The sequence below is a fragment of the Prionailurus bengalensis genome, chromosome B3 (genome assembly GCF_016509475.1).
Source record: "Prionailurus bengalensis isolate Pbe53 chromosome B3, Fcat_Pben_1.1_paternal_pri, whole genome shotgun sequence".
In the NCBI taxonomy this organism is placed as follows: domain Eukaryota; kingdom Metazoa; phylum Chordata; class Mammalia; order Carnivora; family Felidae; genus Prionailurus; species Prionailurus bengalensis.
Window position 1 is genome coordinate 115689270 of NC_057355.1, and position 12662 is coordinate 115701931.

At 44.3% G+C, this 12662-nt stretch overlaps 1 protein-coding gene across 2 annotated transcripts in view; it reads left to right on the top strand.

The window, feature by feature from the left end:
* The window catches only part of EXD2 (exonuclease 3'-5' domain containing 2), a 51748-nt gene extending 43553 nt beyond the window's left edge, over window positions 1-8195 (top strand). For both annotated transcript variants that reach the window (XM_043554375.1, XM_043554374.1), the window contains 2 exons: window positions 3308-3664; window positions 6731-8195. In XM_043554375.1, coding sequence (XP_043410310.1) covers window positions 3308-3664; window positions 6731-6947 — 574 coding nt within the window. In that variant the 3' untranslated portion in view covers window positions 6948-8195. The remainder of the gene's footprint in view (window positions 1-3307; window positions 3665-6730) is intronic.
* Window positions 8196-12662: the final 4467 nt, after the last annotated feature.

Sequence of the window (12662 nt, forward strand, 5' to 3'; positions counted from 1 at the left end):
TCTCTCTCTCTCTGTCCCTCCTCCACTTGCATGCTTTCTCTCTCTGTCTCTGTCTCACTCTCTCAAAATAAAGAAATAAACATTAAAAAATATATTAAAAAATACTTTATTGCTGGGGTGCCTTACTGGCTCAGTAAGTAGAGCATGTGACTCTTGATCTTGGAGTCATGAGTTTGAGCCCCACATTGGGTACAGAGGTTATATACATACATACATAGAATACTTTATTGCTAAAAAATGCTAACCATCTTCTGAGCTCTCAGTGAGTTGTAATTCTTTGCCGGAGGAGGGTCTTGCCTCGATGTTGATGGCTGCTGACTAATCAGGGTGGTGGCTGCTGAAGGTTAGGGTGGCTGTGGCAATTTCTTTTTTTTTGTTAAATTTAAAATTTTTTTTAATGTTTATTATTTTGAGAGAGAGAGAGAGAGAGAGAGAGAGAGAGAGAGAGAGAGACACGGAGCTTGAGTGGTGGGGGGAGGGGGCAGAGAGAGAGAGGGAGACACAGAATACGAAGCAGGCTCCAGGCTCTGAGCAGTTAGCAAGAGCCCGACACGGGCTCAAACCCATGGACCACAAGATCATGACCTGAGCTGAAGTTGGTTGCTTAACTGACTGAGCCACCCAGGCGCCCTAACAGTTTCTTAAAATAAAATGACAAGGAAGTTTGCTGCACTGATGGGTTCTTCTTTCACAAACATTTTCTCTGTAGCATGTGATGGTGTTTGATAGCATTTTACTCACAGTAGAACTTCTTTCCAAATTGGAGTCAGTCCTTTCAAATCCTGCACTGTTTCATCAACTAAGTTGACATAATATTCTAAATCCTTTGCTGTCATTTCAACAATCTTCACAGCATCCTCACCAGGAATAGATTCCATCTCAAGAAACCACTTTCCTTGCTCATCGATAAAAAGCAACTCATCAGTTAAAGTTTTATCCTGAGATCACAGCAATTCAGTCCCATCTTCAGGCTCCACTTCTGATTCTAGTTCTGTTGCTATTTCTACCACATCTGCAGTGACTTCTTTTGCCCAGGGGCTGCAGAATAGATGTGCTAGCAGACATGAAAACAATATTAATCTTGTGTATCTCCATCAGAGTTCTTGGGTGGCCAGATATACTGTCAATGAACAGTAAAATGTTGAAAGGAAATTTTTTTTTCTGAGCAGTAGTCTCAACAGTGGGCTTAAAATAGTCAGTAAACCATGTTGTAAACAGATAGGCTGTCATCCACACTTTGTTTTTCCATTTAGAGAGCACAGGCAGAGTAGATTTAGCATCATTCTGAAGGGCCCTAGGGTTTTTAGAATGGTCCATGAGCATTGGCTTCAACTGAAAGTCACCAGCTGCATTAGCCCTTAACAAGAGAGTCAGCCTGTCTTTTGAAGCTTTTAAAAAAATTTTTTTTAACGTTTTTTATTTATTTTTGAGAGAGAGAGAGAAAGCACGGGAGGGACAGAGAGAGAGAAGGAGACAGAATCCAAATACAGGCTCCAGGCTCTGATCTAGCTGTCAGCACAGAGCCCGACACGGGGCTCGAACCCACGAACTGTGAGATCATGACCCGATCCGAAGTTGGATGCTTGACCGACTGAGCCACGCAGGCACCCCTCTTTTGAGGCTTTGTAACCAGGTGCTGACTTCTCTCTAGCTATGAAAGCCCTGGATGGCGTCTTCTTCCAATAAAAGGCTATTTCATCCACATTGAAAATCTGTTGGTTACTGGAGCCACCTTCATGAATTATCTTAGCTGGATCTTCTGGAGAACTTGCTGCAGCTTCTACATATGCACTTGCTGCCTCGCCTTGCACTTTCATGTTGTGGAGATGGCTTCTTTCCTTAAACTTCCTGAACCGACCTCTGCTGGCTTCAGACTTTTCTTCTGCAGCTTCCTCACCTCTCAGCCTTCACAGAATTGGAGAGGATTAGGACCTTGCTCTGGATTAGGCTTTGGCTTAAGATAACATTGAGGTTAGTTTGATCTTCTGTCCAGACCACTAACCTCTCTCTATGTCAGCAGTAAGGCTGTTTCATTTGCATCGCATTTATGTGTTCACTGGAGCAGCACTTTTAATTTCCTTCGAGAACTTTTCCTAGGCATTCACAAGTCGGTTAACTGGTTCCAGAGGCATAGCTTTTGGCCTGTGTCGGCTTTCCACATGCCTTCCTCACTCAGTGTAATCACTTCTAGCTTTTGATTTAAAGTGGGAGACGTGCAACTCTTTCTTTCGCTTGAACACTAATAGGCCATTGTAGGGTTATTAACTGGCCTGATATCAATATCATTGCATCCCAAGAAATAGGGAGGCCCCAGGAAAGGGAGAGAGAGAGACAGCGCAATGGCCAGCTGGTGGAGCAGTCAGAACACACATAACATTTATTTATTGTTTTCACGGTCTTATATGGGCATGGTTCATGGTGTCCCCAAAACAATTACTGTAGTGACACCTGTGCTCACTTATCACAGATTAGCATAACGAATATAATAATAATGAAACAGTTCGAAATGTTGCAAGAATTACCAAAATATGACACAGAGACAGGAAGTGAAAAAATGCTGTTGGAAAAATGGGGCCAGTAGACTTGCTTGATGCAGGGTTGCCACAAACTTTCAATGTGCAAAAAATGTAAAATCTGCAGGACACAATGATATGAGGTGTGCCTGTATTTGGATGACCTGAAGGCACACTTTGGGTTTTCTCCCTGGCTTCTGTGGAATAATTCACTTTCCTACATTCTCTTCTTACAAAGTGAGACAAATAATTGTTGCTCTTAAGAGTTTTTCCTGAGAGCTTAGTTCTCCTTAGAAAACACTGCTGGGCCTTGATGAACCATGGAAATAGTCTGAGTGAGGGATTTCTCAGATAGAGGAAATTGGTTTTTTTAGGTCACCAGGCTTCCAGAATTTCAGAAGTAGAGGTTGCCTGCTACATGCTTTGAGAGTTATTTTCTAGATATTAAAGGCCATTAGTATTTTTTTTTTCATTTCTCTGATACTCTTCCTTCTGGGAATACAATCTTGACAAAGGTGGTTATTAGCCTCCCTCTGCCATTGGCCCTCCGCTGGCTCTTGAGGGCAGGTGGTATGAACCTACTTCTAGGAGAGAGGAAACTAAGGCACGGGTAGGTAGGCAGGCCGAGAGTGGAATAGGTTGTACTGCCTGTATGTAATCTCTGTTGGATTGTGGTGCCCAAGGCTTCTCAGTCATGTTTAGGCCCAGATGAGACTCCAGTAGCCCGCCTGCTAGCTCCACATGTGTTCCGTGTCATCTGCTAATGAGCGCTGCCTTCTGGGTGGGCTTGGCAGGAAGAACGTGATTCCACACGAGTACCGGAAGCACTTCCCCATTGAGATGAAAGACCACAACTCCCACGATGTGCTGCTGCTCTGTACCTCCTGCCACGCCGTCTCTAACTACTACGACAACCACCTGAAGCAGCAGCTGGCCAGGGAGTTCCAGGCCCCCATTGGCTCTGAGGAGGGTCTGCGGCTGCTAGAAGACCCTGAGCGCCGGCAGGTACGTTCTGGGGCCAGGGCCCTGCTCAACGCAGAGAGCCTGCCTGCTCGTCGGAAGGAGGAGCTGCTGCGAGCCCTCAGAGAGTTTTACGACACAGACACAATCACGGATGAGATGCTTCAAGAGGCTGCCAGCCTGGAGACCAGGTACACAAAGGGTGGAGGAGTGACCCAGAGCACTGACCCTGACCACTCGGTGAGGTTGCTTGCCAGGTGGGGGGCGTGCATAGCCTGTGTCATCCCGTTACGTGTGTAATGGCTTAAAATACCACTGGACTGGGATAGTACAATCTGTTTGAGAATTTCCTTTCCTTAGGAGACTTGTCTTCTGTCATTAACCCTTTTAAGGTCATATATATCCAGTCATTTTCATGATTAGCAGGTGAGTTCAAATGAGGTGGAGTTGTGCCTTAGAGATTCTATGCAGAAGTAAATCCTAAAGTCAGCACAGAAGATGAAAATCATACTCAAAAAATATCCTCAAGTCTCTGAAGTTGCCCACGAGTACGGTGTATGTGGGGTTTTTTTGGTCTCTCACCGTATCCAGATCGGTGGGAACTGAGACCAGGGGATTCATGTTTGCTGTCTCGCCTGGACTCAGGGTACTGGCCCATTGAATGGAATATTGGCTCTAACCATTTAAGTTACTTTTCTCCTTTTCCCTTCCTTCTTTGCTCCCTCCTTCCCCACGAGTACATGGTTGAACTTACAGGACTTAACTCGGTGTTCCCAAATGAGAAGCTTATGGTCCTAAGAAATGAATGGGTGCATGGCTGCGGTGAAAAAAATTCTGCATCACCTGCTGTAGTTTTGCTTACCAACTGTCTCTTTTCCAGTCGTACTAGGGATTGAAATAATCGAGCTGATAAGTTCACCAAACAGAATGCGATGCTGTTTGCCTATAGAGTTTTGTTACCAAAAAATCTTAAATATAGCAGCAATTATCAAACAGATATTTCTAGATATCTTAATCTATTTAATCCAGCTAATAAACTTTCCATAAATTGCCTTAATTAGTTCTTATAACAAACCTATGAAATAGGATTTAGATTTCTTACTGGTAACTGCTCACATTGTATCTTGCATTTTTTAAATCTTTCAAAGTTAATGAAACATTACTGAGTTTTATTCCTATAGCTACCTTGTGAGTCTGTAAAGTAGATGTTATTTTCCAAGCTTTATGTTAGCTACCCTGAGGTAAAGTCAAATAACTTGCCAGGGTCCTATGAGAAATTAAGGGGACGGGTTCCTTTAACCGGTTCCCAGATGTATTTGCTAAAACAGGCAAACTTCCCCTTTCACCACAGACCTTTCTAACAGATCATCTGCTGACTTGGATAGAAGGATGCTGGACTTGGATGTCTGGGACTGGGAAGAAGAGCTGTTTGGAGAAAGATAGGCTAGTTAGTGGCACTCTGGTGAGCTAAGCAATAGTGTCTGGAGACCCCCGGAGTGCACCAGCACTGCTAGGATGGGGAGGGGGTCTTGAGAGTGGGGCGTGGATGCGTGGAGGGGAACTGAGTCCGTGGGGTACCAGCTTCCTTGAGAAAATTAGCCTTTCCTCACAGGAGGTGAACACACTGTTCGCATGGCAACAGAATAGTTTTTAAGGCCTCCGTGCTTAGGAAGGAGGCAGGGATTCATTTTCCCATTAAACAGCACCAGCTGCACAACTGAATATTTCATGGGACTGAAACAGGTCTCTCATGGATGTGGTTTGGCATTCTTTTTTTTTTTTTTAAGATTTTATTTTATTTTTTTAAAATTTGTATTTATTCTGAGAGAGAAAACAGCATGAGCCAGGGAGAGGGAGAAGGAATCCCAGGCAGCCTCGCTCCATGCTATTCGCACACAGAACCCGGTGTGGGGCTCAGTCCCATAAACTGTGAGATCATGATTTGAGCCGAAATCAAGAGTAAAATGTTTAACCAACTGAGCCACCCAGATGCCCCTAAGATTTTATTTATTTATTTGTTTGTTTGTTTGTTTGTTTATTTATCTATTTATGCATGAATGCATGCTTATTTATTTTTGAGAGAGAGCGTGAGTGGAGAGGTGCGGAGAGAGGGAGATAAAGGATCCGAATCAGGCCCTGCACTGAAACCAGAAAGCCTGACGCGGGGCTCGAACTCACAAACCATGAGATCATGACCTGAGCCGAAGTTGGATGCTCAACCGACTAAGCCAGCCAGGTGCCCCAGGATTTGATTTTGAAGTAATCTGTACACCCAACGTGGGGCTCAAACTTATAACTCCCAGATGAAGGGCTGCATGTTCCACCCACTCAGCCAGCCAAACACCTCCATCTTTTTTTTTTTTTAATTGAAGTGTAGTTGACACAGGGCCACACAACATCACATTCGTTTCAGGTATACGACAGTGATTCAACAAGTTTATATGTTATGCTGTTCTCATCACAAGGGTAGCTACCATCTGTGACCATAGAACGCTATCACAACACCAGTGACTGTATTGCCTATGCCGTATGGTTTGGCATTCTTTCCATGAGAAAGAAGACACTAGAGAAATGTACCACCTTGCATTTTACATTCAGGTATTACAGTGTTATGAAAAATTGGAACATGTGGGGTGATTTATGGTTCAGAATGAATAATTAAAAATTTTTTTTTTTGATGTTTATTTTTTGAGAGAGAGAGAGAGAAAGAGACAGAGCACGAGCAGGGGAAGGGCAGAGAGAGAGGGAGACACAGAATGTAAAGCAGGCTCCAGGCTCTGAGCTGTCAGCACAGGGCCCGACGCGGGGCTCCAACTCACAGACCAAGAGTTCGTGACCTGAGCTGAAGTCGGACGCTTAACCGACTGAGCCACCCAGGCGCCCCCAGAATGAATCAGTTAAAAGAAAGGCGAGTAACCGTGGAGTCCATAAAAGACCAACATTCTTTACTAGTCAGTCAGACACTAGGGCCCTGTAGTGGGGGCTGAGCCTCGTGCAGGGAGGGGCCTCCCCACAAATGTAGCTCAGTATCCCAGATACCTTGTGTTGGATTGTGTGCAATATGTCCAAACCACTTCTTTAAAAAGGCAGGTATAGGGAAGATGTTTTTAAAAACATTAAAGTAACCAACCCTTTAGAAGTCCAGCAACCTCCTCACATGCCCTTGCTGAAGCCCCTTGGCCCGCAGCATTTGGAGCCGTCTGTGAGACCATCCTGTGCTTGTTTTCCTCAGACCCTTGTACTTTGTGTCTTGCCAGGATTTCCAATGAAAACTACATTCCTCACGGGCTGAAGGTGGTGCAGTGCCACAGCCAGGGCGGGCTGCGCTCCCTCATGCAGCTGGAGAGCCGCTGGCGTCAGCATTTCCTGGACTCCATGCAGCCCAAGCACCTGCCCCAGCAGTGGTCAGTGGACCATAACCATCAGAAGCTGCTCCGGAAATATGGGGAAGACCTTCCCATCAAGCTGTCGTGATAGCCGCTTTCCTCCCAGGTTAGGACAGCTGGGAAGCTGAGCCAAGGTGGGAAAGTCACCTCTTCCCATGCCATTCATTGTCAGAGCCTAGTGTCGCAAGTCGGAATGCTAACCCACACTGATCCCAGGATGCTTCTGGTGGAGCAAGGCTGTTGCTTCCAGGGGAGCTCACGGGTTTGAATTTTAGTCGGGCAGGGTGAGAATTCTTTTTCCCTCCCTCTTATTTTATTTTTGTGGACCAAAGGGCCTTGGCCTTTATTTTACTTTCTTTCTTTTGCTTTCCTTGTACGGACAGCAAATGAAGGATTCTTCCCTGAAGTGACTTGTCAAGTTGCTCAGGTTTTTTAATACATCTCTTCCCTGTGCAGTATGTTGGTTTTTCTGAAACAGGGGCAGTCAAGGATTTTAATCTCATCGGCTTAGGAGGGGAGAAAACGTTCTTCCAGAGGTTGGAGGGTCAGATTTGTTTTTCCCAGTTCAAGCACATCTTCGTGATAAATTCCTTGGCTTCATGCTCTCCCACGACTCACCTGGTTGAGATCCATCCCATCTAGGTCACTTTGGTTTATTTCCATACTTGAGAATGCTCCCGTTTCCACGTCCAGGACCACAGCAGCGACTTCCTGCCATATGCTTCCACCCGAACACTGGAGGAAATCCTTTTCTGGAAGTAGGCCTTGAAGCTGGCTGGGGCAGAGAGAAGCATAAGCAACCACCTCTCAAGAGAACTTTGATACCTGCTCAGCTTTCCCTTTCATGCTGTTTGTTGTCTGTTTGTTGTAGTCCTCTTGTCCAGAAGTGCAAGGTTTTTAGCTTAATCCCTTTCTGAGAGGAAGATTATCTTCTGTCAGAATCAGTGTCAGGCCCCTTCCGTGTTCTGTGTTCCATCAGACTTGTAACACTGACCTCTTTTAAGCACTTAATTCTCTCCTGGAGTCCTCTGGTCAGGTTGCCTTGTGAGGATTTGTCCACCTCCCCTCATGCCTGGGACTCAGTTAATACGTTCAGATGTTCAAAACGGTGGCGTTTCATCTTTTTATGTGAGGCCACCACTTTGAGCATGAAATAAAGTTTTAGTAGTGATTAGTATTTTTTCTAAAGTTTTAGGAAACTTTTTTACCTTACAAGATCTTAGAAATTTGGAAAAGAATTTTATGGCCAGAATCCAACAGGAGCTGTTTTGAAATCGTGCCCGAGTTGGTGATGGTTGTTCTAACACTGATAAATAAAACTTCTTCTAAGCACAAAGCTCACTGATGGTAAATGTAAACCTTTTTTCTTCACAGCTTTATAGAATTGGTAACTATTCTTGGGGGAGGGGATATTTGCCCTTCAGGTCCCTGCCGTGGGGGGGGGGGGGCAGGGTGTGCCCAGTGTGTGCCCAGACGCACCACATACAGTGCGGCCTCAGCCCATCCCCGAACGGTCTGCAAATGAGTGAGCACATCTTGCGTTTTGCTCCTCTGCCCCTGCATTCCCCATGTCCTCAGACAGGCATTTCTGGGATCTCAACTGGAAATCCTTGAAAATGAACAGTACCTTGGGGACGGGATGTTCGGTGCGGTTATGATGGGTTATTATGGGGCATGCGTGGCAGTGGCTGCACCCCATGCTCGGGAGTCCCAGGGGGTGGAGAACCACAGAGACTGAGGGGTGGTCAGCAGAGCAGGCAGTCTTGCCACAAGGTGGCACTCATAGATTTTGTTTTATATTCCTTCTTGAGAAATAGGGCTTTTATACATAGTTCCTGAACATAACTGATGACTTAGGTTTCCAAATTTGTGGTAGCTGATTTGGGGTCATTTTGATAAGTTTACCAGAAAAACTTCTTCTTCTGAAACAGGGAGGAGGGTGCTTTCATTCTCTTTTCCTGGGATCCTCATGCCAAGAGGAAAGAAACACATACGAGGTCATTTAGGTGCAGCGGTTGCTGTGGGAAGAAGGAATCGATCCTGCCAGCAGACCTTCCTGCGTGGGCAGCCAGCCTAGAGGGAGCAGCTAGCCCGGCACACGGGATTTCTGCTCCTTCTCACAGGTTACAGTGTAGATCTGACTCTTTGTTCTCTGAGTCAGCTTTGGACTGCAGCAGACTTTGCCTAAGATGGTTGTGATCTCAAATGAAATATCTTATGGTAGACATATTATAGAACAAATATTTACTGGTTTTTGCTGATAGAAAAGTAGTGTATGTTCGTTAGAGCTGAGTCTAAAGAAGGAATAAAAATCACGCATCTTCCCTCTGTCTAGAATAGAGCTGACCTTTGCTGGTATGTCCGTGACTTTCCTTTCACTAGTTAAAAATGCAAACGATAAAAGCAAAATTCAGAGTTATACGTATATACAGCTTGGCATCGTGTTTTTTTCCCTCTCACTTAACATGGCATCACAAGAAATTAATTTCCTGTGAAAGATTCCTGGTGGCTCTACCTTACTTTAGTTGTCCATTCCCTCACTGTTGAAAATTATGGTTGTTTGAGATCCTTTGTTAATGGCAGAGATACTGGGATGAGCTGTCTTTTGGATAAACCTTTGACCATACCTTTGATACTTTCCTTAGGATAGAATCCTAGAAATTGGATGGGGAGGCAAGGGCTCTCACATGGCTGGAGTGAGGATCAACCGATACCACCTTTGAGGAGTATATATCAAGGGACTGCTTCTCTCTGACCCTCTAGCTCGTGTCCCAGGGCCCTTGCTGTGCTTCCATGAGAGCAGTAGTGAGAGGACAGGGTCATGGCAGGGGCCTCTGTGAGTGTGCCGTGATGGTTGTATTTCTAGGCTCAGAGTCTTTTCTCTGCTTCCCCTTGGTCTCCCGTCCTTTACTGACTCATTTGCCCTTACAGTCAATATTTTTTGGAAACGCTATTTATTTTGAAATAAAAAAGGTAAAATAAAAGTTACAGTTCTTTTTTTGTGTGTGTGAAACACAAGCAATCAGAGATTTGCTCTCCTAAAGTGAACAAGGTCCAATACTTAGGGATTTGTTGCCTTTTAAGCGTGCAGCCGTAAGTTACTTATTCTATCCACATCACGGATGGAGATCCGATGACAAAATGTGTTCTGTTGAAATAAAGCCGTTTTAATCCCTCATTTTAGACTCTTAGGAACCCAGCAGGCAGAAAGAGCTTTTGTTCAGCATCCTTTACTACCTGTTCGTTTGGAGCTCTAACATCTGACTGTAATTCAAGTTCTTGGTTTACTTTACCTCTCTGAGTTTTTCATTCATTCGTTTATCCTTTCCTCTTTTTTTTTTTCCTTCATTATGTCTCATCCTCATGAGAGGTATCACTTTTTACTTTTAAAGAAGATAGTTTCTTGGTATGCTAGTTTACTGATTATTACATATTTTAAAAGGATCCTTCTTTCTGATCTTTTGTCTTTTCTGTTGAGTAGTGGCCATTTTTAGAGTACCTAATCCTTTGGGAATACAGTGAGAATCAGTCTTTCTTGGATGAAATAAGCTGAAAGAGGATGTAAGAATGACCTTGTTATGATTGAACTCTTGGTCCAAATAACATACACATAATGCATAGTCCCCTGAATACTTTTGCTTTGGGATTCTGTGATACACTGTATGTATTCACCAAGTTGTCTCCTCGTGCTGGAGCCTCATACCTTCTGCTTGTCCCCAGTCCTGCAGCAGTTTCACGTCAGGTGATGGAGCAGGGCTTATATGCAGCCGGATAGCTTACTTGTTCAAATTACCTATCCTGCCAGCCTGCTAGGAGATGTGTTAGTCACCCCCTTTGCTTGAGGCACCAAGGCCCTTGCTTTAATGCCAGGATGTTATTTGGGAGGGTGAGAAGCACATTAGACTGTTATTTCCATCTAACTGGCTCTCTCTGTGGCCCACTGTTGCTGGAGGACCCTAGATACGGTGGGTTACTGGACCAAGTGGGTAATCATTTGGGGGATAGTCAAGAACTGACTTCCTTTGCATCGGAATAGGGAATGTCAGAGGACCTAGTTCACCTATCCTGGGTTGCATCCTCTTCTAATGTAGTGCACGCTGACTTAAAAGGTCATTCTCTGCTCTGAATGGAAGTAGTTAATCTCCTACCCTCCAGACTGAACTCAGAGCATTTGCCTTCCTTCTGACTTCCTTATTCATTACTCGTTCTTCCATTTTCCTCTTGCGAAATGGGTAGTCTGTTGCCTTTCTGCCTGCATAAGCTCCAAAAGTTGCTGAGTTTGAAGTCAGCATTATTATAAGCATGATGTGTGGTCCAGAATATTCCTGAGTTAGAGAGGCTAGTTATATTCTATTCTAGCTTCCCAAAGATCTTCCTTTTCAGGCTTCAACATGCTGGGGCAGAGTTGTGATTCTGACTATTCAGGCCACCAGAGTATCCATTAAGTCCTGGATAAGAACCAGACATTTGAGCTTAGTAAGCTAACAGCTGAAAAGAAATGGGAGATTAAGACATGGCCAGATTTAAAAGAAGTATGTTTATTTGGTTAGTGGGTTGACGGGGGTGTATCCCATGGACTTAACTTTCTCTTTTGCTTTTCCCTGTACTCAGTTCTGTCGTGCGTTGGCAGGATCAGAAGAGTGGGCTGGTGACCTGGGGTTGGGTTCTGGCCATTAGCCATGTATATCTTTGGACTAATCGCTGAACTTTTCTGGACTCCTTTCTTTGCCAATAAAGTTAGAAATTGAAATTATATGTGCTGTAAGGACCCTCCTCACTGTAGCATCCTGTAACACATCCCCCGTTTCTTATGTGGTACTTTCCCTTGGGAGCTGTGTACCTTCTCCTTCGTTGCACACCCTCATCTTGCCCCTAGTGCGTGGAAAGGGGGGTGGGGGGCAGGATGAGGAAAGCAGGATGCTACGCCGTGTCCTCCTGGCCTCACTGACTAGAGAGAAGCCCGCTTCCTCCATCTGGTGCTCCCCCCTGGAGCTGAAATACGTTTCTCACCAGAGATGTGCTGTGTGCAGCCTTAGGGAACTCACATTTCTACTTAGTTCACTATTTAACAATAAAGAAAGAAGAGAAACTTTATCTTCAGTCGCATTGCTAGTGCTGTAAAGTTTAATAAGAGATAAGCACAGAATGGAAACGAGGCAACTTCATCAGGTATCGTAGATGGAAAGATAGTGAGAAAAAAGGAGTGAGTGCTTCTCATTTTAAGGATAGAAGAAATTAAGGCTATACTGTAGAGGATTGAATAGAATTAAGTACTTTAAAAGGCAAACATTAAACCAATAAGTTAAAAATATTCTCTCTTTTTTTATGTTGTCATGACTGCCTAAGAAAATTTGAGGGATCCAAAATGTTAACACATTGTTATCCTTCTGTATGTCCTAAGACATGATCAACTCACGGGGAGACTGCAAAGTTTCTGGGGCCTGAATCTTGTATAACCCTGACTTGCCTTGGACTTTGTCCCTCTTACCTCTGCCTGGCCATCAGCGAGACAGACATCTGCAAAATGTGAAGTTTATATTTAATAAGCTTCTGGAAGACATTTCTCTCTATATATATACGTTCCCTATGACCTGGCAGAAAATATATTTCCCAGTTCATCCTTAGTGCTTAGTTTCAGTCCCAAAGAGGGTGTTGATATATTGGCTTTTCTTTGTGTAGCACAGATTTGGACCAAATATGCTAGACTTGCTCTTTTTACAATAATCACCCAGATATAGACATGAACCCCCATGTTTCTACCAAATTAGGGTTATTTTGCTGTTGTAGTTCTGGAAAAAGCAAC